The 27,280-nt window shown below is 47.5% G+C and overlaps 1 protein-coding gene across 4 annotated transcripts in view; it reads left to right on the top strand.

Annotated features, from left to right (window-relative positions):
• Nucleotides 1–27,280, top strand: part of KCNAB1 (potassium voltage-gated channel subfamily A regulatory beta subunit 1) — a 155,484-nt gene that overhangs the window by 39,284 nt on the left and 88,920 nt on the right. For all 4 annotated transcript variants that reach the window (XR_011338108.1, XM_069865146.1, XM_069865147.1 and 1 more), the window contains exons 2-8: nt 9,366–9,409; nt 15,481–15,518; nt 16,785–16,864; nt 17,758–17,802; nt 18,851–18,895; nt 19,388–19,431; nt 23,319–23,405. Coding sequence is in view for 3 of the 4 variants with exons in the window: in XM_069865146.1 (XP_069721247.1) it covers nt 9,366–9,409; nt 15,481–15,518; nt 16,785–16,864; nt 17,758–17,802; nt 18,851–18,895; nt 19,388–19,431; nt 23,319–23,405 (383 nt within the window). In the remaining variant the exon portion in view is untranslated. The remainder of the gene's footprint in view (nt 1–9,365; nt 9,410–15,480; nt 15,519–16,784; nt 16,865–17,757; nt 17,803–18,850; nt 18,896–19,387; nt 19,432–23,318; nt 23,406–27,280) is intronic.

Raw genomic sequence — 27,280 nt, 5'->3', positions numbered from 1 at the left:
GCAGATGTGGAATTTCTAATAGAGGTGCTGAGTTAGGTACTTAAAGCCTCATCCTGCAGCTGCCTGGATGCACAGAGCCTGGTTTGGGGTAGGTTTGGCTGCTGCCCATCCTAGGGGAGACCACAACCTGGGGAACTTCCCTGCTCCTGGACCCAAGTGCCTTGCTTGAGGGGGTGCGAAGTTTGGGGCTGTCGTGAGGGGTGCAGGGCTGTGCCGTTATGTGTTGCTTCATCAGTTATTGGTCTTAAAAATGTCACCGTGGTGGTCTTGTTACCAAATTTTCTCTCTGGGTGCCTTCTGCCAGAGCTAAGCCTCATCCTCCCAGACTCCTTGTGGCCCTGGTGTTTGCTGGTTTTCCTCTCGCTGATCCCAGTGCCTGCTCCTCTGGGAGTTCTCTGTGCCAGACTCATCCCACCCACCTTCTGTTTGCATCCCTCCTAAACCTCACCTCTTCCCCAGGCTGGACAGTGAGATTTTGCTGTGAGGGTGGCCAGTTCAGCTTTTTTGATGCTGCTCATAACCCAGCTCAGAATAGCAGGCAGGAGAGCACAGGGCAGGGCTGCACAGCTGTGCCAGCTTGCTTGGGTCTTGCTGCTTGCAATATATATATATATAAATGATATATTCCTTTTGGTCTTGTTCAGCCCTGCCTGCACTGTCAGCGCTTATCCTTCTGAGGAAACGATGAGACTAAAAGTTACCATAAAATAAATTAAGGAGGCATTGGGTGAGGACCAGGGGATCTTTCAGTGTCCTTGCTGCTGTACCCCTGTGAAATGAGGTTCAGGTGGGGACTAGAGTGAGCACTACTGGCTTAAAGCAAGGGCTCTGTGCTTTTCACATGTGAAGAATTTCACTTTCAAGGTTTTTCTTGGTGCAGTCAGCCCTTAATGACCATGGAGTTATAACTGGCCACCCCCTCCGTGCCCTGTGAGTTAATTGGGACAGCAGCATCACGAGGGAAGATTTTTTTCAGCAAGAAGTGGTTTAGTGTTACCTAAAAAGCTGGCTTAAGCAGAGGACATCTGGAAGAGACTTGCAAATAGCTGTTCCAGTGAGAAAGCTTTCCCAACGACATAATGGAGTGGAATTGAGAAAATGAGAAGCTTTGGTGTTAAATACTGCAGAAAATTCCTAATAGAAAGATAGCATGGAACATTTCTGAAAGGAGGAGCTAGTGGCTGTGGTGAGCAGGGCGACCACTGCAAATGCTACCAACAGCCAGAAAAGGCTTTCCCTGCAGCAGAGAAATGGCATGGTACACCCTGGGTTGCACTTCAACCTCTGCTGGGTTAACACTGAGAAAATTGTTGTCTGTGCTTTGAGGGTGGCTCTCACCTCAGGAGCTGGTGAGGATCTTCTCCCCAAAACCACACAAACCTTGCTGAGAACTCTGCTGGTGTCGTGTCTTGGTTGGGATGGAGGTGCTCGAGTACAGGAGAGGGGCTGGTTGTGCAAGATAGGAGCTGTGTGTATTCTTCTTTAGCAAGAAAAGTCTAGCTCTCACCTGTCAGAAACAGGGGCGAAAATCATTAGGTTCTTGGGGCTTTGGGCTTTGTGCCTCAACTCCCACTCAGCCCAAGCCACCGTGTTCCCATCCCTGCAAGCTGAGGGAGAGCCTGTGAAACCCTGACCTGTGACAGGTCCCAAGTTGATTTTTATAGATTACCACTTGTGTTATGCTGCTCTATGCAGATTTATGTTGATGAAGCCCAGGCATGCCCTTGGGCGCTGCTGCAGCGTGGGGTGGGGTTAGGAAGATTGCAGCTGGAGCGAAGCTTTTAAAAGCAAAAGCTGCAACAAGGGGAAAACTTCCCAGCTGACTTGCAAGTCTTTTCTTCATCATTACAGGAATGATTTCAGACTTGCAGGTAGCCAGCAATGCTCTGGGATGTTATTCCCATCAAATAACCTTCCTGGGAAGGAGTTAAGTGGGTTTGGGATTGCTGCACAGTCAAATTATTCTCAACTTTTCATTGCAAATATTCATCTCAATTTTAAACCTTGGGTTCTTTTTAACTAAAATCATTATTTCGGACGGAAGCTAATCTTCCTGCATGGACACATTACAAGGAAAAATCTCCTTGGGATGGATTTCACCCTCCTTTGCTCCCAAGAGTCTTGAAAACTATTTTTTTCTTGCCTTTTTCCCATCAGCCTTTGTCCCAGTTGCCTCTTGTTTCTCTCATCACCTCTCTGTATTTCTGCAGAATGTGTTATTCCCCTCTTTTCCCTTTGTGTTGCTTTTTATCTTCCTGATGCTGAGCCAAAGAGCTCTTGAAGTCCCAATTTGTTGCCTTGGCCTTTCTCATGCATGTCAAACCCTGGCTCCTCAGACAAGTAGTGAGCTCTTCTTACCCGTTGTTCGCATCTGATGCATCTCTCATCTAGTATTTTCCATGTGTTTGCAGGGCTGGATCCAGGCTGTGCTCACAGCAGCTGCATTCTGTCTCCTTGTACAGTCAGGACTCAGCCCATAAGTACTCATTTAATCACTTGTTTCTAGCAAAATGATTAACTTGAGGTTGTTCAGTACCACAGTTGGGTCTAGAACTGAGGTATCTTTTCAGAGTGTAATTTTTTTTTCCATGTTTAAGAAATAACCTGTGTGGTGGGGTTGTGTTGTGGTTTTTTCTCCCTGTTCATAAATGAGCAGCTATGGTGGGACACGGGGAGCTGTGCTTGATCCCCAGCCTCCAGCTGGGCTGGAGCTGCTGATAAGGAGCAGTGTGTCTGCTGGAAACAAGAGATGGGGATGAGAATTAGTCACAGAAAGGAACTTGAGAGCACTCTGTGCCCTCGAGTCATGGGACTAGGCAGAGGCTCTGCTGTTTGCTGCAGGGTAGGAAGAGGCACTGCAGTCAAGCAAGGATTTTCCAGGTCTCTGTGCGGCTGAAATAATTCCTTCACCTGCAGACCTGGTGCCTGCTCAGCTGGGACACCAGGAAAAAACCCAAGCTCACCCTGGGCAAAATCCCTACAGCACTGGGGGCTGTGGCCCTGAGATGGAGGAGGATGAAGGATGGTGGAAGAGGAGGACGAAGGACCAGGCATAGTGTATGTGCAACTCTCTCAACTAGCAAAAGAAAAGGAGAACTTGATTTTCTCAGTGAAGACCTGCCATGTGGTGACCAGCCCTGTGGCTGTGCTGCCCCTTTTGGGTTTTGCTGCTCAGGTTGCTGCTTACTGAGAGGAAGGTGCCATCCCCTGCTGGCCACGGGCACCCAGCCCCAGTGAGTGCTGGGCTGATGCTTCCTCCCCAGCCCCTTTCCCCACTGGAGCCACTCAAATGCGCTGCCCGGTTGTTTGCGTGGTGCTGGCTGGTATTTGACAGCAGCTGCTCCTGGAGGCTGGGATGCGGATGCTGCCATGGGTGCCACTTCCAGCATCTTGGAGCAGCTCGCCCCGTGTTGCTGCCGACTAAACGCTGCCAAGAACCCGCGCTTCTTTGGGAAATGGATGTGCCCTCTGCTTGGAAAAGCCTAGTCAAGGGAAATATCTTCCCTCTCCACATGCTGTTTTGATACCTTGGTGTATTTTTAACAACATCCCTGAGTTGCAAGCTGTGTTTTGAATGAATCAGGCATTCATCTCCCGCGCTTGTTAACCCAGTGCAATCTGGCAAAGCTGCCGGTGCTGTGGGGATGGTTGTGTTAGCTCAAACTCCTGGCTGCGCAGGCAGGGAAAATGTCACTTTTGGTCTGTGCCAGGAAAGAAGAGCTGTGTTAAACCAGCGTGCAAGGCTGGGCTCTCAGGGTCTTCGCATCCCCATGCCTTTCAGTGTCTCCTGTTCAATGTGCTTAGCCCCTGGTGCCAGGACAGGGTGACACTGCTGTGGTGTGGGTGCCTGCTCCAATCTTGCTCCCTGGAGAAGGAAACAGGAAAGATTTCAATGTAAATTTAAAATACAATGCTCTTAGATCTACAGATAGCAGAAACAGCATGGTGCATCCCTTCCCTTCATGAAGTTAATGCCCTGTGGTCTTCAATGCGTTGATTATGGCTGTAAATGTCTTTTATTAAAGGTTTTGGTAGCCCAGGTTCTTTCAGTGAGTTTTGCATGGCCCCTGCCCTGTGGGGCTGGTCGTAAAACCCCTCATCCTATGTGCATCAGGGTCTGCCCCTACTCACATATACCCTTCCCCATCCCATCCAGAGGCTTCTCCAGCAGCCAGGCTTGTCTGCCTTTGGCTCTGCTCTGCTGTAGCCTGGTTTGAGCAGAACAGTGGCATGAGAGCATTTGGATTCAGGCTTTGGTTTAGGAAGAATTCAAGGGTGAGGTGCTGAACACGTTCAGGTCTTGCTCATGGAACAAGTTCGGGATTAAAGAAAATGAAGCTGGCTTCAGAATGGCAAATAGAAGCAGTTTGGAAGATGCTGCTGGAGGAACAGGGTCCTGGATCAGGCTGTGCCAAGCTGCACAGCTGCAGATCACCCAGGCAGCCAGGTACAGCAGCAGATAAACAGCTTCGTGCTTCTCTGTGCATATCAGGGTCGGACGGTGATTTGTGGGGAGCAGTGCAATTGCTCCAGTTCTTCAAAGTGCAAGGGAAGCTGAATATCAGCAAGAGGAGAAGCAAGATAGCTGTGCTAATGAAAAAAAGGTTAAAAAAAAAAAAAAAGCATGTGTAAGAGCTGCTTTTTAATCGTCTGCTTCTAGCTTAAGCAAAGTGATCCTGAGGGACTTGAGGTTGCTGCAATGTCTTCTTTAATGGCTACTTTGTTCCTCAGTAGTGCTGGCTTCCAGTTGGAAGAGAGTTTTATTTTCCTCCTGAAAGAGATATTAAACAGTGTCAGCGTAAGCCTCCGCGAGCAGCGGTGATGCCAGGTATCTGGGAGGTGGGCTGGGCTACCTGCTCCAGGCAGGCAAGGTTGGAGCACAGAGCTGGAAAGAGATGCTCGGGGCTTTAACAGCAGCAAATAGTGCTGCTGGCACTCGCTGCCACACAAAGAGGGTGGCGAGTACCACTGCTGGTGAGTGCTCGTGGGTGTTCATGGGGGAAACCCATCATCTCTGCACCAGGCATTAGCAAGTACTGAATAAACAGGTGGCCAGGACAACACCTGTTGCAAAAAGATACACAAAAGCACTATTTTCCCCTTTCCTCCAGGGAGCCCTGGAGCCAAGCGCTATGGCAAGATGTGGTTTTTTCCAGCCACCATGCCCCGTGCAGGGAGTCTTGATGAGTCTGTGCAGTAAAGTCCATGGATGCGTGCTGAGAGCCTCGCTGGGTCCATCCTGACTGGAGTGATGGGTGTTGGGCTGCAGGGCAGTGGCCTCCATACAGCACTCGCCAGGTGCTTCAGCATCCTCCAGGAAAAGCATGAGAATGAAGCCTCAGTGATACCAATTAGTACAACTCTTGTATAAAAAGATAATTTCTGGCTTGGAAACATTGCTGAGAGCTTCTGCTGCTGGCCCAGAAGCCCCCAAGCTGTCCACAACCACTCTGGAGGGAATGGTTAACACCCTCCCCACTTTCTTGGCTGATCCCCCCCCCATCCTCTGCCACCACCCCACGCGTGGTGCAGTTTTCCCTGTGGAAGGGACCTGCAGCTGCTCCGTGGTGCTCTACCCTGGTCCCCATGCTGACTGGGCACCTTGGGCTTCATCAGATTGAGTTTGCTCGTCTTTTCTTGGTTGATCTCCCAGCCACCCTCAGCCCTTTGCATGAGCTGCTGCTAGGGACCAAACTGGTGAATTGTCAGGCTTGGAAACTGGAGCAATGGAAGCACAAAGGGCTTTTACTGTCTGGTTACTTAGAAACCAACCATTGATTTGACTTGGCAATTTTGCACCTTCCAGGCACGCTTGCCTCTGTGTGTGTATGTGTGATTGTATGTTATAGATTGAATCTACACACACCTGGAGGCTGCAAAAGAGATGTAAATGTATACTTTATTTTTTTTTCTTGGTATATTTTTGTGTGGTTGGATTTTCTTTATTTTTTGGAGCAAGGAAGGGGAAAGAAGAGAACTAGGTTACAGAAACTGTTGCTCTTCCAGACGACTTACTGCTCTGCCACAGGACCAGTAATCAAATTGGTGATTGTGTGCTTTTAAACAGTGAGATAAGTCGTCCCGAGCAGGCTGAGGTTTTGCTGGTTTGGTGGCTCTGTGTGTTGACGTGGCCCCTTTGCTTTTGTGCTGCCTGCCTGTTAATTGGAGCATGCAGTGGAGTGAAGAGTTTGTAGGCAAAGGAGGGTTGAAAATGTTGGGAGCAGCTGGGGGCTGTGACCTGGCAATGCTCCCCAGGCTGGAGCGTGGGCTCAGGCAACCTCCTCCTGAGCAGCATCTGAGCTCATTTTGCAAGAGAAATCCTGCACTGCAAAGTCTTGGCATTTTCAGTGCCAGCTCGTCACTATAGATGTACAATTTTCCAAGTATCCAGGTCACGTGTGTGCTGAGTAAATGACAAAGACATCTTTTTGGAAATCCAAACACAATATTTCTGTCCAGAGTTGTTGGAGGAGCAGACTCAGGAAAGAGCTGCTTATTGCTCTCTGGATCAAAAATGGTTTCCCCTGTGTATGCTTTATTCTCCAAATCCCTGGGGTGTGGGGGATGAGCCCTGAAGTGGCTTTGGGGCACAGGGGACCTATGGAGGGAGGGAGGAGGGGACAGCCAGCTGCTACCTGGGCTGAGACCCTGAGACAGTCCCTGCTGCTTGTGTATCCTCTAAAGGTGTGCTGGCACCAGGGGGTTTCACTCACACTGCATACATATATACATATCCTATGTGTACATATATAAATGCATATATATATATATGTATGAGTATATGTGTGTATATACATTTATATACCTAGAATACTAGAACTTTTTAGGCTGGAAAGGACCTTTAAGATCAGAGTCCAACCTCTAACCTAACACTGCCAAGTCCACCACTGAACCATGTCCCTAAGTGCCACATCTACCCATCCTTTAAGTACCTCCAGGGATGGTGACTCTATTACTTCCCTGTTCCCATGTTTGACAAGCTTTTGGGTGAAGAAATTTTCCTTAATATCCAGTCTAAACTTTACCTGGTATAACTTGAGGCCAATTCCTCCTGTATGATCATTTATCACCTGGGAGAAGAGGCCAACACCTACCTTGCTATAACCTCCTTTCAGGTAGTTGTAAAGAGTGATGAGGTCACCCCTTGGCCACCTCTTCTCTGGACTAGAGAGCCCCAGTTCCCTCAGCTGCTCTTATAAGCCCTTCCCCAGCTCTGTTGCCCTTCTTTGCACTCTCTCTTATTATAGAGGGGGTAGAGCTCCATAGGCGGGCTCAAATAAAATCATAGAATAGTTTGGGTGGGAAGGGACCTTAAAGATCATCCAGTTCCAACCCCCCTTCTATGGAAACGTGGAAATCCCAGTCTTGCAAGCCTGGGTTCCTCTTTCTTGCCAGAAGTGTGGTGACTCTGGCTGGAGCAGGCAGGCTGCAGGGTATTTACCTTTGAACTTGCTGAGGGTTGTGCTTTGAGCTGGTGAGCCAGAGAGGGTTGGCATCATTTGTGCTATTCTGTGCGTGGATGGGCTTTGTTATGCAGGGGTCCAGCTGTGCTTTCACTGAGAAAAATAGTAGAAAAGGAATAAAAAAAATAGAAAAGGGGGGAAAAGAAAAAAATTAGGTCAGTGTCTGCCCCAACTGTGCTGCGAGCCTGGGGAGCCTGTGGTGCTGGAAACACAGCTGCAGCATTTCAAAAAGCTACTTGAGGACAAATTCCTCTCTCTCCCAAAATTTCAAATTCCTGTCAGCAGCACTAGTTTTTTTTGGGTACAGTAGTTCGGGGGCCCTAGGGAGGGGTGGGAAGGGCTGCCTGCTACCATCTGGCTGGGTCCCCCCGGGATGCCTTTGGTTGCTCTCCCACCCAGGAAATTGTGCCAGATGAACAAATACCTGAACAGCCCCAAAATCAAGAGTGTAAAAAGAGGAGCTGAAGGAGCAGGGCACAACCCATGTTAAGGTCGGGTGTTTTGTCAGACCCCTTTCACCACAGGTGAGCAGGGCTTTTTTTAAATTGTTATTTGGTTTTAAATAATTCATTAGGAATGACAAAACAAGATTATTCTCAGCGCTCTGCTGCGAAAGGTTGATAGATGGTCCCCAAATTATACCTTGATCTGGTGAAAGAGTTGCACAGATGCAGCTGTTGTTTAAAGGTTAAAGCAGGAGGGTATAATTAAAAGGGTATTTTGTACTACAGCGACAGGTTTAAGTTAGGGTAGGGGTTTAAAGTGTGGCATGTTTCATGGCCTTGGGGCTAATTATCTTGTCTCCAGCCCAGCTCTGGGAGGTGGGGAGAAGGGTTATAACTTCTTCTTGTGGGTGCTGAAAAAAGCAACTGGTGTGAAGGATCAAGTAAGTGCTTGGAGCTCGTTAAGGGAAATGAATGAATATGATAAACATATCCATGTAGGACTTAGATATTATTGATAGGCAATTGTGAAATGGAGTATTAAGAATATAATAAGAATGGATGTTAGAAATCATGGCAACTACAAGAATACTCTTCAATTATCCCATGTACAGCCCCAGTCCAGCTGAATCATAGAATTTTAGAATAGTTTGGGCTGGAAGGGATCTTAAAGATCATCTAGTTCTAACCCGCTGCCGTGGGCAGGGACACTTCGCACCAGATCAGGCTGCTCAAGCCCCATCCAACCTGGCCTTGAACACCTTCAGGGATGGGGCAGCCACAGCTTTCCTTAATAAAGAATAAAGAACTAGGAGCACATGGAAAAACACCAACAACCTTTCAAAGAAAATACCTATTTATATAGCATTATACAATATCTGATGATTTTGTGTGGAACTTTGCCACTCTCTGAGGTGATGGCCCAACTCTGAATTGTGAATAAAGCGAGATGATTGTTACCCATTGTCTGGTGAAAATCCTTTAACAGTTGGGAAGTCGTAGGGTGTTTTGTGCTGGGAGAAATCCATGAGCTTGGGAGCTTCAGCAGTAACAGGCCCAGGGCTCTGCAGTGATGGATGTGAGTGTTTTGACAAGTCTGAGAGTGAATAAAAAAAAAAGTGAAGCTGCATAAGGCGAGTATGTTAATCAATGAATAGTAACTGAGGGTGAAAGCGAAGGAACTGCAGGTGTGTTATTCATAGACAACAAATGACATGAGGTAGGAGTTGCATCTAAATGTATTTGGGTTTATTCCAACCACCGCAGTGCATCCATCCTTCTCCAAAGTGGGCAGCCTGCATCCCAGCTGAGGAAACCTCTGCATCTTCTGCAGGAAAAGGGGTGATTTGGACAAAAGCAAAGACTCATCTCCTCTGGATGCTGGTTTCCCATGGACTTATCCGAGTTGTGTCCCTTGAGGCCTTAAAAACATTTTCTAATTATTTTCTTTTCTTTCTAGAAACCTTGGAAAATCTGGACTGAGAGTCTCGTGCCTCGGGCTGGGTGAGTGACCGCTGTGGCTGCCCCTGGTGGGGTGTCTGCTCAGGAGGGTAATGGGTCTGCTTTTGCAGCTCAGTGCAGACGTGTGCTCTCAGAGCCCCAGCCTGCACTTGGTCTTGCAGGTGGCTTAAGGCAGAAGCCCTTCTGTGTGCTAATAACAGCTCTGTGCATCAGCCAAGGTGCTTCTTGTGGTGTGAGGTGATGCTTTCCACCCATGGTTCTCAAGTGGAACTGTACAAACAGATGTGGCATAAAATTCTTCTAATACACCTGCTCCCCATGAGGGACAGCCTGCAGAGACCACATCTGAGACGTCTGTGAATGCCTCCAAGAGCTTTAAGTGTCAGAAATCTGGTCTTGAGGGATGGCAGCTGCCTGGGCTGCAGGCAGATTTTTATTTGATTTTATCCAGTGTGTATACATTATTTCTCTTCCATCCTGGTTTGAAAACCAAAGAATAGCTTATCAATATTTCATCAAAAAAGAGCATATATAAGCGCTGCAGCCCATATGTGCTGGCCCTGCAGGTCCTGTAGCAATGCAGGCATCAAAAAGCTGCTGTCCCTCAGCTGCGGGGCAAGAGCGTGTGCGATGGGCTGAGAGCTCCTGATGGCTTTACTCATGCGAGTAATGTCTTGATGGCAGTTGAAGCGCTCACGTGAAGAATGCTTAGAAGTACATATATTTAAAAAAAAACCCAAAACTGAGCGCTGTGGAAAGGAGCTGCTGTTTTTCTTGCAGTGAGCACGTTTTTGTGATGCAAGGCTGGGGCATTGGGAGCCTGAGGGTGCTGGTGATGTGCAGAGATGCCAGGAATGGATGCTCCACTCTGCCAGGGCCCCTCCAGCCCCACGTTAAAGAGAGATCCTTCTTCTCCCAGGTGTTGAAGATGCTGGCACAGAGAGCTGGAAGCACCAATGCATCTTCAGAAAAGCAGCAGGGTGTGCTGGGCTCCTGTGCTGTTGCCTTGGGGCAAGTGGGTGAAGGCAGGAGCAGGCAATGACCTGGACTCTGCCTGCACTGGGTGCTTGCTGTGGCTATGGGTTCCCGTTCCAGCTCACTGCTCCATCCATAATTGTGTTCACAGGGCAGGAGCTCAAGGGGTTTGCTAATTTTTTCCAATGTGCTTTGAGATTTGAATTTAAAATAGAGTGATTTGTGAAAGTCACCCTGTATCACAAGTCATATAAATAAGGCCTATTCCATTAAGAGCAGCTCTTCTAGTTAAAATAGATCCAGGCTTTGAAAGGAGTTGCCTTATCTGGTGTAGAGATCTTATTTTTTTATCTTTCCAGTTCACTGAGAGCTAACGTTGTTGTGGTGGAGAAAAGCTATGGGAAGGAAGTAACAGCAGGGAAAAAAAAAAAAAAAAGAAAGAAAAAAACCCCAGAAACATTTTGCAGAGCTTTTCTTCAATTTCAAGCATGTGGGACTGCAGCAACATCTAAATATATTGAGCCTTTGTGAGTGCAGCTGCATGGGATAAATTGGGGCTGAGGAGGGAGCAAGGGCAGGGCTTGGGAGAGCTGGCAGGCATCAATTCAGAGCCAAGCATCGCAGCCTGATCCAGAAGCTGTGAGCCCTACAGCTCAGCTAGGGACAGGAGAACTGGGAAGCCTGTAATTCAATTGCCATCTTCTCTTGGGCATACAGGTATTTCTGCTGCAGCACAGCTCGTCCTCCCCTCCTGCCACAGATCCATCAGGTGTCTGCGAGTGCCAGCCCGTAGGACTTTTCTAAATAGCTTCTTTCTTGCAGTTTGCTAAAAGATAGATGTATTTTCCTAAATTCTCTGCAGCATGAAAATCTAATTTAAGGTTTACCAAAGTTTCTGAAGACTCAGCAATCTTCCCTAAAAGCCTTTCAAAACCTCAGCAAGGTGGGAGTGTGCTTCGCCTGGTAGTAAGTGGAGGAAAATGTGAAGCAGGCCAGAAATCAAATGTAGGTAGCGCTAAGGCAATGCTTACCCTTTAATTATGTCCTGCTTCTCCCAGCTCACACTCTAATTAATTCTTGTGCTGGGTGCTGTTTGCAGTGTGAGCATTGTTGAGCGAGCACGAGGTCAGGTGTGTTAGCAGAGTGTTTCACAAGCAAAGATATTTGGAAAGGTTTGTTGAGGCAGTGGCTGAGCATCATTCCGGGGCTGCTGAACCCCCCTTCTCTCCTGCTGGAGCTGGGACTGCTGAGCATCACTCCTGGGACCCAGCTCCAGCAGCATCCCAGTACTGAGCTCTGCTCCTGGCTGGGCTTTCGCCCCCTTCCTTGGGTGAGCAAACACTAGGTGAGGTTTCAATTGAGGAATCTGAACAGGCTAACCCTGAGTGTGCTCATGGGGCTGCTGCAAGGTGCTTTCTGTGATGCTGGCTCTGAAATGTGATTGCAAGGCAGGGGAGAAACAAGATCATATTTTTCTCACAGTTAATTCAGAGGAAATTCTGCCTGTAGAGGCTGTCTGTTGATTTTTCAGAAAATGTTGAGACAGCCTCCAACAAGGTGATTAGCCCTGACTCCAAGGAAACGAGCAGCAGGGTGAAACCAGCCATCCCAAATCCAATTCCATGTACAAAAGCACAGAAGAAACCTTCAAAAATGAGTGGTTCCTACAGCCACTGGCAGGATACCCTGCACTTGCAATCAAGTACAAAACCAGATATTTTCTGCTATTGCTTCTTGTTTGCTTTGCTCTGGGGAAAAGGGTTATTTTTTGCAAACCTCACATGTGAGAGAAACCTAGTCCCAAAGATCCACTGGCCCGAGATGGAGGCAAAGGGCTCAGATTTGCAGGCAGGGTCTTGCAGGGAGCAGGGCTGAGCATTTGCTGGTCGTTCGAGCGCCAGACCAGACCCACGTGCCAGATCTCCATGTGGCAGCATCCTCGCCAGGAGCAAGCCAGGGATAAAACTGTACTGGCAGGAGGCAAAGCTTTGACTTTCATCCAGGAATTTTTTTTTTCCTGCTGAGGTGACACATCTGCTGGCAAAGGCATTGAATTTTGCGTCAGCAAATAGCCCAGCAATAATCACACCTTGCTAGGCTCTGGGATGTGGTGGAAATGGAGCCAAATCTAGTTTGAATACTGAAATTCCTCTGTAGAAGGTGAGGATATCCAGCTGGGAAACCATTTCCCAGTGCAAGGAAACACTGTGATGGACAAGGGGCAGGAGTAGGAGGTCTGTTAGCCAGTGCCACGCTGAGTTGGGGTGGGAATGTCTTTATGGAGAGCTGATTGGGATAGACAAGAGAAAGGCATTGACTTGGTAAGGAGAAAAGTAATGATTAAAAATATATCTTTCTCTAGTACATTTTTCTTCCTGAATAATCCCCTTGGCTGAGGTTGTGAATCATCTTCAGTCACTGTTTGAAATGCCAAGTGTTCCTCGTGCTTTCTGGAGTGATTTAGTGATTTTTTTTTATATATATATATATTTTAATTGGTGCTGAGCAGTGGGTGCTGTGCTGCAGTCCCAGCAGCTGCCCTGGCTGTTCTGGATGTGGGTGTCCACCTCTCCCCATACCAACTGCTCTGGGGTGTCCCAGGATGGGGATTTGTGTGCTGCCTTCCTGGCTCTGGCTGGGACCCTCACGGTGCATCCTACTTCCCCGGTTGCATCATATGCTTTGGAGATCACCCTGCCATCAAAAACTCACTTTCCTGGCTTTTTTATTTATTTATTTTTCAATTATCAAGGAAAAATAATACCCCAAGGATTCCCCATCTATGTGATCCAGAGGTCCCAAGCCCCTCATAATCCCCTTAGCCAGGATCTGGGAGCGCTGTGGGGAGAGAGGCAGGTATACTCAATATTGCATGTGTTGATGACTTTTATTTGAAGAGATAAAGTGCTCCATACTCTTCCATGAGCCATTTCTACCTCTGCTGCTCCGCACATGCCCAGGCTTTTAAGTATTTTGCCTCTCTGCCCCCCCTTCACTGCTTGGTGGGTCATGGTTTGGGTCATAAGGTTGTAGGTACCTACTCTTGAGAGATGTGCAGTCCACAAGGTGTATAAATAATTCCTTGTTTTCTCACCTGCGCAGGGAACCTGTATGCATACTTAAGCACAAAAATCACTTTGGGATAAACAGTCTCATCACATTTTTCAGTAGAAATGCATTTTAATGTATTCTTATAAAAAGAACCCTTCTGAAGCCTTAGCATGGAAATCGGGCTTCATTTGGAGTTTTTTCAGCTGCTTAAAGAAGCTTAATGATAAACTGAAATCTATTTTTATCTTTATTGGGCTGGACGAGAGCATTCTCCTGCAGCGACAGGAGAAAGTACCTTTCCTGAGGTCTATAACCAGCGAGGTATATCAGGGGCAGACAGGGTGGCTGCAGCCACAGGGGCTTCGGCTTTGACGGGTGCTGCTGTCACCTCGGTATTGCCTTTATCAAGGGCAAAAGTAAATGCAAAATTAGTTAGAAATGGGTGTGCTTTGCTCGGTTTTTTTTTTTATTTTGGCGTGTTATGCATTTCTGATCTGTGAAAGTTGTTTTTTTCCAGAGCTTGGACTGTTCCACAAGCAATAAGAGTTTCACTTTAAATGCACAGCAAGCGCATATCTTTATAACAACTTTATTTGTACACAGAGAAATCTGGTGTGTAAAAAAAAATGCAGATTGACCTTTTTTTTTTTGAGGGAAAGAGAGCAAGATTCTCCTAGCGGAGATGACTCTTCTTGTTTTGTTTCTAACCAGGGACTGATCAAAGCAGCTCCAGCGTTAGCAGCAGGCACGCGCTTTGCTTTCCGACTCCTGCTCAAGGTTCATCTTCCACGCTCACTGTAAGCAGTGAGCTAACCAATACATTTTTAATGAAGATGTGGGAGCATTTACGTATCTATTGCATGAGGCCCTTTGCAAGAGCAAGCAGGCTGGCAGGGACCATTTAATTGCCACCCTCTCAACCTTAGCAGCAGAGCCCAACCCCAGCACCGTGGGCTCTGTCTTGCACAAAGCTTCCAACTTGGGGCATGAATGCTTCTGTCCTCCTTATAGAGGGATATTATAAGGCAGAATTTTAAGTTCTGGAAGGTTTTGCGTGAGCCACGTGAGCTTTCGCCCATTCATTAAATGAGTAATGTGATTTTACATGTAGCTGGCATGTTGGTCCCAAAAAGTTCAGGGACAAAATTGTGCTGTGGATCAAAGATTGTGACACGTTGGCAAAAGACAAGGGTCATGTCACAGCCTCCTCTTTTATGTCTTGGCATCGCTTTTCATAGGGTGTTCTGTAAGGTCACATAAATAGGGCAGGAGCGATGTCTGGCAGGGTCCCACGTGGCACCTGGTGCTTCCTCAGCTCAGTGCTGGCTCTTCCTCCCAACAGCTTAGGAAATGTGTATTTCTAACACATATACACACATAGTATGTATAGGAAATAATATTCCTATAGCTTAGGAATATCCAGTTAGATCTACACACTGTAGGGGTCATCATGAAATAATGCCCCAAGGTTTTTCCTAATAGCAGACCAGAGTCTAAATTGCAGCTACTCCTTGAGCTAATCAGTGAAAACACTGTTTGTTGGCTTTGCTTGTGTCAGACACCAGCTTTATGGAAAAGGTCTAGGGAAAAGTCACTTTGGATGGGTTTTAAACACTTCATGTTGATAAAAAATACTTCTATTTTTTTTTTCCTACTTCTGACTTGTACGATGCTAAACACTGAAGCACAAATTTAAGAAGAGTTTAATTCCCCAAATGACATGTTTTGGCAGCATAGTGTATATTTTTTCCAATTTGTCAAATGGAAGCTTTGGAAAACAAACACAGTTTTACAAAGAGTTTTGGATTTCAATAAAAACCATGTATTTTGGCAGCAGGGCATCCCACCAGCACATCCCTGAGCAGGTTCATGTGCCAGTGTTGGCTCCACATGCCCAGCCCTGCAGTCTCCTCCCAGGAAACAGGACTCCGGTGCCTGTTCCCCTCCTGCTCTCAGGGGAAGCAACAGCCTCTCAGCCTTTTAATCCCATTTTAAACCCGTTTAATCCTAAGGACCCTGAATTTTGAGAGAGCAAATTTTTGTTGGCAAAACCCTCTGGCAGTAACAGATTATTTTGTTCTTTCTAGGGACATGGGTCACTTTTGGAGGTCAAATCTCAGACGAGGTAAGTGATGCTTGGTGCTAGCATAACGTATGAAGGAAAAACCATTATGAGATATTTTAAAATGAAACCATGGCTACCAAAATCAGAGGAGCCTGTTTCTGCATGAGGAAACTGTAGAGAGTTACTATGGAAAGCAACACAAAGCTTGTGCTTCTGCTACAAAAAAAAACTTAATGAATTTGACATTTCCAGAGATCAACTTTAATAAATAACCCATCTATCCCTTAAAGTGGTTTTTTTCCATACTGTTTGGAATTCTATTTCCTCCTTACCAGTGGCAGTGCTGCTGTTCCTGGAGCAGAAACTGGAAACTATTTTTGCACCGTGTATGTAATCGGCAACGGTCATAGATACAGGCAGGGTCTCTGCTCACAAGGAGCTGCCTGATGAGTTATCTTTTACAGAATAAGATGAAACAAAGCTTGGGTTTCCTAGGTGTTCTTGCCCATGCCAGATGGCTCTTAATCTCGATTAATAATCCTCCCAAGCACTGGGTGGCACGTGGGTTTCCTTCTGTCTCAGGTATGCTGCAGATGCTAGTCACCACGAGGAGGGCAAATTCCTAGCTGCCTTCCCTCTGGTATTTGACAGAAACCCCAAAATGCCTTTGGCAGAAAGAAAATAGACCAGGAGTCCAAATTCAAAGGGTTTTTTGCTTTTTAACTCACTCAGTCTTTGGTGGTATTTCTTCTGCTGACAGCAGATCCCTGAGTTCGTGCCTGTTTCTTGGCACTGCGAGCTGAAGTGAGATGAGTTCTTTCAATCATAAATTTGCTCCTTGGCTCTCTTGCTTTAGAAGAAGTCAATGTAAAGTGTTCACACATGGAAAAAGAGGACTGAAAGGCAGCCCCACCCTGGCAGGATGCCCACCCTAAGGCTGTTGGTCACCTGCAGGTACCCTGCCTGGGCATTGACTGCACATGCCAGTGCAGAATTCCCCAGTGGGACTCCCAGCAATCACATGAAATGACCTTCAGGCATTTACATCCCTTGTGGCATCTGCTGCAGAGCTGTGGGACAATGTGCCAGGTGACCAAAAACAAATTAAACTCTTCCCATGGAACTATCCATTCTGCATTAAACTCCACAGATTTGCAGTGTATCTTCTATAACCCTGTTAAATTCTCGGTGGCTTTCCTATATGAAAGTCTAGGATATTCCTATGAGAAGAGGTTGATTCCTCTCAGGGAAGTTAATGTGAATCTGCTGGCTGTTCCTTGGGATGTGTTCTGTCACCCCTTACCTCCCTGTCTCTGCTTCTCCGAGGTGGCAGAGCAGCTGATGACCATCGCGTATGAGAGTGGCGTCAACCTGTTCGACACGGCTGAGGTGTATGCGGCTGGCAAGTGAGTGTCCAGTCCTATAGAATGAATCGTAGAATGGTTTGGGTTGGAAGGGACCTTAAAGATCATCTAATTCCAACCCCCTAGCCCTGGGCAAAGTAGAGTGTCCCACTCCACTTTCCTGAAACCCCTTCTCCTGGCTCTGCTCCTCCCTGCATCACAATGATTTGTTATGAATAGGGGTCTGGTGGTGCCTGGGAATCCCCCTTCTCCCAAAGGAGTCTCAGAAAAGCCTTTGGTTTTGGAACACTCTTTAAAATTAAAAAAAAATATATATATTAAAAATCAAACCCCAACTCATTTGCACCCAGATGAAGCCTGAAATGTGTCACTTGTGCCACTTGCCATTTGCACAAGGAGAAAAATGTCCTCAACAAATGAAAAGTCAGTGCACATCTTAATGGTGACGAACGGCCTGTGCCAGTGCTGGCTCCCAGGCATAGATCCCGGCGTGGAGAGCTGCTCTGGCTGCAGCAGAGCTGATGCTCTTAGTGTCGCTGTGCAGTTGGGGAAAAAATGTACCCATCTGTAATATATTTGACTTTGGGTCATTTGCATTGCTTTGTATTTAGTGTAAGAGGTGGGCTGGGACATCACAACCCTGGTGTGGGGACAAAGTGGCTCTGCCTTCCTAGAGCAGGTGCAAGGTGACATAGGCATGGGGACTCAGGTCTGTCCCCATGGGAGGGAGTGGGCAAAGTAATTTGTACAGATGGAGGGGACCCATCCCAGCTGGTGCTGGGTCACTGTCACCCGTGGAGGACAAGGGAGAGTCGCACAGCTGGTGGGTGGGAGCTGTTGTCCCAGGAATTCGGAGTAGGTGGTGGTTGTGATGGGATACCTGGTGCTGAGCATCCTCTTGCCTCCCCTCACGTGAGGTTCTCTCTCTTGTGCAGGGCTGAGGTCATCCTGGGGAACATCCTGAAGAAGAAAGGCTGGAGGTACCGTATGGCTGGACGACATTCCCTGCCACTTGCAAACGAGTGGGACTCCTGGGCACATGACAATCCTTCTGGTTTTTAGCACCAGTGCCTGTTAAGTGATGCTGGACCAGGATTGAGAGCTGCTGCCTTCGGGCATCGCCGGGAGCCTGTGTGTGCGATGGGCACACGCAGAGCAACCAGCCAGAGAGCATCGTCTCTGCGTGGCACGGCGAGCACAGCTTCCAAGCGTATCCATCATCATTACCATGCACGGTGTAGCAAGACAGATGATTTGTGTGTCGGCGCATCCTTATCTGGGTACATAAGACTGTGTATTAAGAATGCAAAGCTGTGATGGGCCTTCATCTTGAGTAGCCTGGTAGGAGACGATACCTAATTTAAATGACGCGCATTAGCATATGTTGGGTAGTTTTAAGACCATTTACATAATCTTTAAAGACCTCCCATGTGTGTCATGTTCAGCCTTCAAGTGAAGAATGGCTTCTAGCGGTGCTCTCTCTAAAACCAGTATCCCTGTGCTAGGGGGATGATTATTCAGTTAGAAATTCTGGGTACTGTGGAAGAAAAAAAAGTTAAGTCTAGCAAAAGCTGGAGAAATTGTGTTGTACACATACAGTTATGCAGCAAGCTAGTTTGTGAATGATAATTTCTTATTATCACATGGGAATTTATAGATTAATTCAGTGAATATATCACTCTTGGAGATTTAACAGCTCTGGGAATGCTGCGTGATAATGAGAAGCACTGGACTGGGATGCAGGGAGGGAAATAGTGTTGTAACCCTTAGTTTAGGGCTCTAGAGATTCTTTACTCCATAGTTAAGCATGTATCTTTTTTTTTTTGGTCGCTTCACTTGAATTGGCTTTATTTCCTGGATGACAGCCTGGGGTTGCTCCCTGCAGTGGATCTGAGCAGGGGAGGAGAAATGGCCTGTTGTAAAAAAGATTATAGTGATGTGTGAACACCTTCTCCGAGCTCAGGCTGTGACAGTACTTCTAGTACATCTTCTTTTTTAAGAATAATAATTCTTTTGTTCTGTTTGCAGGAGATCCAGTCTGGTCATCACAACAAAACTGTACTGGGGTGGAAAGTAAGTCTCTCAGTTACTCATAACAGTGTTTGCTGCTGTGCGCTTTTCCTTTTTACAGTCATAGAACCAGGTGGAGATTAATGGCTCCTTGGAGAGAGAGCTTGTTGCTGTCATTTTCTTTCTCATTTTGCCAAGTCTTCTAAGGAGTCAGAGAGTCACAGAGGCGGCAGCTCCCAGCAGAGCCTGGGGTGCTGTGCTGGATGGGCTCCCACCCTGAACATCCCTGTGGCTCCAGGAGGTGTAACTGGCTGCCTTCCTCTGAAATACATCAATGAAGGCTCAGGGCTGTCACCATATTCAATTAACAGTGATATTTCCCATTCCAAATGATGATGTCTTTGAGGCGGGGAACACAAATAATGTTCAGCGTGTCTCTGTTTTATGAGTTTTAACTTCATTTTTGGGATGTTTAAACCAGAACGCAAAGCTAGTGCTCCCCGATAGTTTGCACCTCAGCTGTCTAACAGCCTTGTACCTGTTTTTCCTTTGCAGAGCTGAAACAGAAAGAGGGCTTTCGAGGAAACACATCATTGAAGGTAGGTTTTGCACGGGGCAGGGTTCTGGCTGTGCACGAGCACGCTGGGATGCAGCAGATGGACCCCAGGGCGAGCACTCTCCCATGTGCCAGGTCTGCTTGAACTGGCACTCGCTGCTCCTCCAGCCCAGCCCAGTGCAGGGTGATTCCCTGGTGTGGCTGTTCAGGGCCCAAAATACGCAAAAGGATTCTTCTGGCTTTCCTCAAAAAGTGCACACTAACACATTGCACACAAAAAGCCTTCTCCACTCCGCTCTCTATGCAGCAACAACCTTTGTGGGTTTTGCTATAATAAGCGAGCATGTTGTCCTCGGTCAGCTGCGTGCGTGGCGCTCAGATTTATCACTTATGATCACAGATTTATCACTTATCTGTGGCAATCAAGGTTTGCCACGCTGCTATTCCATCGCTCACTGCCTCGCACGGGTTCCCTGTAGCTTTGCACTGTTGTTCTCAAGAACAACCCGTACGCCAAGTGCCGTGGACCTGCTGTGGTTGCTGTGGCAGGAAGGCTTGGTTGGTCTGGAGCTGCTCCGTGTGGGGGTACATAAACACCCCCAGGCTCTTTCCTGGGGGCTGGGGTGACCAGCAGAAGTGGCTGTGGCTCAGTAGGCTCCTCAGTGGAGCAGGGAGGGATGAGGATGCGGGGTGTGATGTCAGCTGGCAGAAATAGCCTCTGGAGGAGCGCCAGGTCCCATCTGCTGAGCAGCAGGCTGCTTTGCTCTCAGTGCTGCTGCTTCTCAGGTGCTCGATTTTTCTGTACGTTCCCTCACCCAGCTCCTCGCATCCGGCCCCGCGTCCTGCTGAGTGATGCCGTGCACAACCTCCCTTATTCATCAGGATTTATTCACCCGGGTCTTTGCTGCATCTAATACATTCTCATCTTCTTTCCAGTTGCTTTTTTTTGTTCTCTCGGATACATTATTGTTGGAGAGGGAGTGAGAGCACGTATACTTTTCTACATGGTCAAGTGGGTTTTTCACCTGGTCTGGCTCCATCTGGAGAGCTGCTGGGTTTCAGGTCAGACACCCAAGCATGGTGACCATGGGCACGATTGTAACTTGCACAGGATTTGACATGCAGGACATAGAGCAGTGCCCAGGAAAAGACACGTTTCTGTCATCACCGGTGTCAGGTGTGACCTTGTCCCAGCAAGAGGTCCCTGCCTGGGTAGACCCTGCAACTCCCCAGGAGGACCCTGAGGCTGTCAGCTCCCCGGTGCAGACTGGGTTCTCAAACCCAGCAAAGCAGCCCAGCACCACAGCAGCCCAGCACCACAGCAGCCCGGGGTTGTCTCCTGTGTAGATCCTGAATAAAAATAGCATGAGTTTGGGGGAAAAGCTACTTAAAGCCATTGAATGGAGTTATTGGGGATGCCTGACTCCTCGGAGGCTGGGGAGCCTTTGGGACAGAAGGGGAGCATCAGGCTTGGTACCTGTGCTTCAAATCTCTGCAGAGGGATTCGCGCCGCCCGCCTCTTGTTGCTGTTTGACCCACTTCTGTCTGCTGCCACGGAGGGATGTGCAAAATGTGTTCTTTGGGTTACTGGGAAATGAAATGCTCCGTGCCAGGGTCCCTGGGGAGCTCAGGGCAGCGGGCTGTGCCGCTCTGCGATGGCCACAGAGTTCCATGGGGAGTGGCTGCTTTCCACTAAGCGATGCCAATGCCAGCCTGGGAAAGCCAGGGCTGAAACCCCAGGGAATAGCACCCTCCATAACCCAGGGAACCGCAACGGCTGCGGCAATGAGAAGTGTTTCTCTTTATTGCACTTTGTATGCTCAGGTAATTAGCCTTCTCTTTGATTTATGACACAAACCCTAATTATTTACAGTGGTGGTTGGTTAAGCTAACGTTTGCTGCCAAGACAAATTGGGATAGAGAAATTCAGGCTTATCTATATTACTCGAGTGCTGTTGTGTCGGTGGTGAGAGGGCACAGGGGAGAGCCAGCCTGTTCACAGTTCACACTGCAGGGTAGGCAGGATGTACGCTTTGATCTTTGTTTATCAGAAGGTAGCATCCGTCTGCAAAAAAAAAAAAAAAATCAGGTTTGCCTGCCAGAAACAGCAGCTTTAACTTGTATTTGGCCATTTATCCCCAGAATCTGCACTGGCCCATTTTCACACCTTTCGACAACCAGGACTAGTTCCGTATACATTATAAGAAAGACAATATGAAAAATATTATTCCTATGTATCCATTATTCACCCCTCGCCTGGGGTGTCGCTGCCACCCACATTGCACTCTGGCTAATACCATCCTGTGTGGGTGGAGTGAGAAGGAGTGTGGTCATCAGCAAACTGGGTGAGAAGTGCAGCCTCCTCCCTAGAGTGCAGATTTTTGGTCATCTTCCATCTTAAAGGAGCTATTTTGCAGAGATAAGGAGCATCACTGGAGCATGGTAGGTTTTGCCTCATAGTAACCAGCTTGTATCTTTGGGATTGTCCAGGAAATTTTTCATTCTTTAATTAATTTGCGGATTTCAGCTACGTTAGGATATGACTTTCATATTAAGGTACTGCTGAATGTTTTATTAGCAATGTTTTATTGAACTTACCTTTGAATAACCCCCACCATGAGGCAGTGACCCAGCCGCTGGTGGCACCAGACCCAGAGATGCTCTGGGAAGGAATGACTGTGCCACAGGTGATCCAAACATCTTCGTTTGCCATTTCTTGTGAAGCTACTTCATGAAATGATAGAAAAATACTGGCAGCAGTTGCAACAACTTCACAGAACATATAGCAAATAAGTTTAAGGTCAGTTAAGGCCATTTTTTCCATTCCAAAACTTGGTGAACATTTTCAGGCTGCTCTATTTTGGCTCCTTCTTCATGAACATTTATAAAAACATTTTGTTCCTGGGAAGATTCATAGAAAATAAGCATTAGAAATCCTCTTCTCTCTCATGAGCACATGTGCACATGCATATATATATATATATATATCTATCTATGTATCTATATATATATATATCTATCTATCTGTAGGCTTTTAATGCCATCTCCCATCAGATCCTCATAGAGAAGCTGTTGAAGCCTGGGCAGTCCTGGGGCGTAGCTGCACAACAGTGCCTTGTCTTGCTCTGCAAAACTCTTTCTGCCCTCTGCATTGGTGAGCACAGCTTGCTTGCCCTGCAGCAAGGGTAGAGCCCTCTGTGCTGCTTTGGATGCTCATCATAAGGTGTCTAACCAAGTGTCACCACCCACCCCTCCAGACTTGCATTTCTGGAAGGTATCCTGGGGCATGGATTCTTTGGGTGTACAGGACCAACGTGAAGGGATGTGCCCTGGGCTTGCAAGGAAAGGCTCTGAGGTGTGATTTGGATGAGATTAACTCTGAGCAGAAGCAGAAGGTTGAAGTTGGTCCCTGGCAGCTGCCTGCTTCCAGTCTGGCCATGGACATGCCGTGCCTGCTCCAATCCAAACCTCAGCCTACTTAAAAACCAAAACAAATCCTCGTGGAAGGAGAGCAACTCTGCGTGTGGTGAAACTGGTGCTTTCTTAATAGGGCTGCATAGATGTGGGACATTATCCAGTATCCTTCTCATGTGCTTTACAGTTGTGTGTATGGTTGTAAATCATAGAATCACCAGGTTGGAAGAGACCCACTGGATCATCAAGTCCAGCCATTCCCATCAATCACTAAACCATGTCCCTCAGCACCTCGTCCACCCGTCCCTTAAACCCCTCCAGGGAAGGTGAATCAATCCCCTCCCTGGGCAGCCTCTGCTAGTGCCCAATGACCCTTTCTGTGAAAAATTTTTTCCTAATGTCCAGCCTGAACATATAGCAAGCTCCGCTTTCCTAATGCAGTGTCGTACCTGTCAGCTCTGTCACTCCCTCCTCTCCCTGACCAGGCTGGTTCTTGTCTCTGCTTTGCTTTTCCAGGGCTGAAGGCTTCTCTCCAGAGGCTGCAGCTGGAGTATGTGGATGTCGTCTTCGCCAATCGGCCAGACAATAATACCCCCATGGAAGGTTAGTGGAAGCTTGAATTAAAGGTTTTAACGTGATTGATCCTGGCTTATAGGCTTAGACCTATGATGGTAGGGAATGAAAAACAAATTTATGAAGTATTCAGTTGGGGCAGCTTAAATATGAAATACCGTGTTTGTGATATCCTGGAGCCCTATGTAGTTACACTTCAATGAATTTGTGTCTCTTGGAAAGAAATTGAAGTTTCTATTATGTCCCAGTGGTGGTTTTAATGTTGTTTGCTTTTTTATTTCATTTTCCTGATTCCTTCAGATGAAATTAATTTGTGCTTGCATTTAGGGCAGGTCTGTCAAAGGAAACCTGCTTATTTCTCTGGTGCTACCAGCTCTAGAGAGGAGAGGGTGCCAGTGCTGCCATCCCCATCCTTGTCCCCATCCCAGGGGCTGCACTTGCTTCTCCCGGTGCTGAAACCAGGGGCACGATCCAACGCATAATTAGAAACAAGGAAAAACTGGCAAGTGTTAGGGTTCTCTGCCCTAAGTTCATGAGCAGCACCAGCCGAGTCTCAGTCCTGGTGGGACCTGCTGGGGAATGGGCATTGCTAAATTCAGACTGTTGTATTCAGGGAACGAATTTAGGAACTCGCAGGATCTGTGAGTGTCTGTGCACTGTAGTTACGTTTCGTGATTGCTGATAACCACAGACGTGCTTTTGGCACATGGTAGCGTAGCCCAGTTACCCAGGAACCTGCATCAACATGTTTTGGGGTCAGTGCCCTATTTTTAATGGGCAACAGCTCCCGCTCCTTCTCTCTTCCCATCAGAGTTAACACAACCATTCACACTGTAGCAGAAGATTAGCTTCACAGCTAAATAAAAAATAGCAAGAAGAAAGACTTGTAGGCTGCAGAAGCCGTCATGGATGGGGACATGTAAATCAAACAAACCTGGAGCCTGACAGGTCCCTCTGAAGCTCACAGCTTGACTTTCAGTGGTTGTGATGCCTATTTTCCTAACGAACGTGGGGCTGCGTGACCTGGCACGGGCCCTGGGTGATGGCAATACGCTGCCCTGGCCAACCAGCGCCGGCAGCTACAGTTTCAGGGAACTGGCCTGGGATTTTAGGACCAGTGCAGATTTTGTAGCAGCTGATGAGGTCAAGGAACATGACATGTTGTATCTTGGAGGGAGAAATGACCTCTCTGCTCAGTCAGTTGTCATCTAATGAGGCAGCACAGAATATATTTCCCATCTCGCAGGGAACAGCTGATCTCAGGCATCTGCAGCTTTTAAGATGCTACAGATACCGCTAGCAGTGCTGGAGCTTGGCAATAAGGGATAAACTGTGGTGCTTGGTGAGACTTTGAGCAGGGTGAAAAAAGGGACATTTTTATTATGAATGGTGTGGTGTTGGTTCTTCCTATGTACTTCATGCTTTTTTTATGGTTCACCTACTAAGCCACTTCTATCCCAGAGCATCTGCTGAGCCATCTGTCGGTTCTGCACTATCTGGCATGCACAGTAAGTGCTGAGCTACCTTCACAAGACACGCAAGCCCCGTTCCATCTCCTTACGTGCCTTTGCTTTTCCCATGAGGAAATATCTGCTTCTGATGGAGAGCAATTTGTAGGTAACCTTAATGTTCCCTGCTTGTGCTACTTGTGACCGTGTGTGAAGGTCCTACTTGACCAAACTGGGGTTTTATGCGGCAAGGTAGAGCCAAATAAAGTGAAGGATGGACTTGGAATGTTCATTTTGTTTTCTTTGCGTGCAGGAAGGTGAGGCTTCTCTGCTAGCACTTGGTCCTCTGGCTGCTGTGATGTGTTTGTCTGTGGGCAGGCAATAGATCAGCAATGTAGAAAAAGTCATCTGGCCCACCCCAGTCAGAGCAGAATCGCTTCCTGCTCTCCCAGCCCAGCCTGCTCAGGAGGAGCTGATAAGAGAAGATGAGCATTTAATACCCATTTATTTATTGTAGGTGACTGGTCCCCAAGGCGGCAGACAAAGCTGGCTTAATCTAAAAATCAGAACTGTATTCACCTTTATTAAGTCTCTGAGGAAATTAAAAAAGCTTTTCCTTGTAAAAGCAATGCAATATTAGCTTCAAGGAACATCTAGAGATGAGTACCCTGCGCAAAGCTCTTTGTCATAATCCTCCAGTGAGGTCTGACAGGTCCCTGTCTGGGACAGCCGTGTCCTCCCTGACCCAGGCAGGCAGGATGAGGAGCTCCCTTTGCTGGGATCAGCCACCTGCCCCCAGTGCTCAAATGGCTCTGTTGGGTGATGGGAAAGATCTGTGCTTCTCTCCTGAATTCCTGAGAGTTTCATGCCTCATTAGTGAGTCTGGAGATCCGATTCCCCCAACTGTGCTAGCAGATGCTTTTTTTTCCCACCCCAAGCGCCTTTTCCAGCAGACAAGCAGGGTTCAGGGAAGGAGGGTCCCCAGGTGACACCCTCCCTTGTCACAGTGCTGGGACACCAGGTGCCCTCTGCACAGACAGCCCCAACCCACAGCCCCAGCAAGCAGGTGGGGAAGCTGACGTGGTTCCTCTCAGGGAACTTTAAGCTACTTCAAAGTTATTATTATGTTGCTGGAGGCTGTTTTCTGGGTTTTAAAACATTGATTTCTATTTAAAAATAATCTCCCCTTCTTAAGTGATGTCATTTGTGCTGTCCAGCTGGCGGACTGAGCAGACACGTGCCCTTCACAAGCCACCCCATCACCCATGGGAACAGTCATTGGTAAACAAGTAGATACATGTATGTATTTTTCTGAGTTGGCTTCAATTTTTCTTGAAAGGGGTAGACGTAGGAGAAATGAAAACAACCATGGACCAAAATATGTAAGAGGTAAATGACGAATCGCTCATCAAAATTCCTAAACGGTAGCACAGCAAAAATAGAAAACTAAACCGAGAGAGAAGCTAGAGCTGCTGAGGAGGGAGGGAGGAAAGAATTGCCATAGAGCTGCTCGTTGCATGTAGCAGGGTAGCTGCTTGATTGATAACAGGGCATTTTGTGGGACCAGTGCAAGGCTGAGAATAAAACGCTCCAAAATAGAGAAAAGTAGGGGTTTGGCCAAAATGAAGAAATAAGAAATAAAAGAAAACAATATCCAGCAGTTTAACTCTTTATTGAGGAAGAAACCCCCCCAAGCCAATGTCTCCCTTGAGGAAATCTCCTTATTCAGTGGGAAAGCAGAAGCCCCGCACAGGAGGCACGGTGCCTCTTGTACGGCCCTCCGAGGTTATAAACGGAGACTACATCATCTTCAGCTGCTTGTCGCTGCCTCCAGAAGCAATGTCACAATAACGTCAAGATTGGCAGTGCAATCTCCCCTCTGCCAAGCTCCTGCTTTTGTTTTTTTTTTTTTTCTTCCATAAATAGGATGAGAATCCTCATGATATAAAAGGCGGCTCATCTTGATCTTGAGACAGCGATGCTTGGAGTCATTGTCCAAGCGACAGCAGACGTGCCAAGGGGTGTAATAAACACATTGGGCTTCTCTATGCAGTTCTGCCTCTAACCAGAGTCCTTTCACCATAGCTTGATGGGTCATAAATTCGTGCTGTAGGTGTAGAGTTCCTTGTGCTTTCCCAAGGGAAGAGCACTGACTGCAAGATGCTTTATGCGGCACAGGGAGCGGTGACTAAGTACTATTTTCTTTAGCCTCTCAGAGTGAGTTTAGCCTATTTTTGTCTGTTTAAATTATGTGAGGTTAGCGGCCAGTGCAGTGCCAGTGCCCTGGCAGCCACTGCTCAGCTCCAGATGGTGAGGAGTGCTGAGGCTCAGTGAGAAATATGAGTTTAACACTGTGCGTTGCTGGTTGCTGGTAAGGATGATGTCCCCAGACCCTACCAGCCCGGAGGATCCTGCTCAGTCCTGGGGACCTCGCACAATCCACAGCGATGCCATGGG

This window comes from Phaenicophaeus curvirostris, chromosome 10, assembly GCF_032191515.1.
Source record: "Phaenicophaeus curvirostris isolate KB17595 chromosome 10, BPBGC_Pcur_1.0, whole genome shotgun sequence".
NCBI classification, from domain to species: domain Eukaryota; kingdom Metazoa; phylum Chordata; class Aves; order Cuculiformes; family Cuculidae; genus Phaenicophaeus; species Phaenicophaeus curvirostris.
The sequence above is the reverse complement of the archived record's forward strand: the minus strand, read 5'-3'. Positions and strand labels throughout refer to the sequence as shown.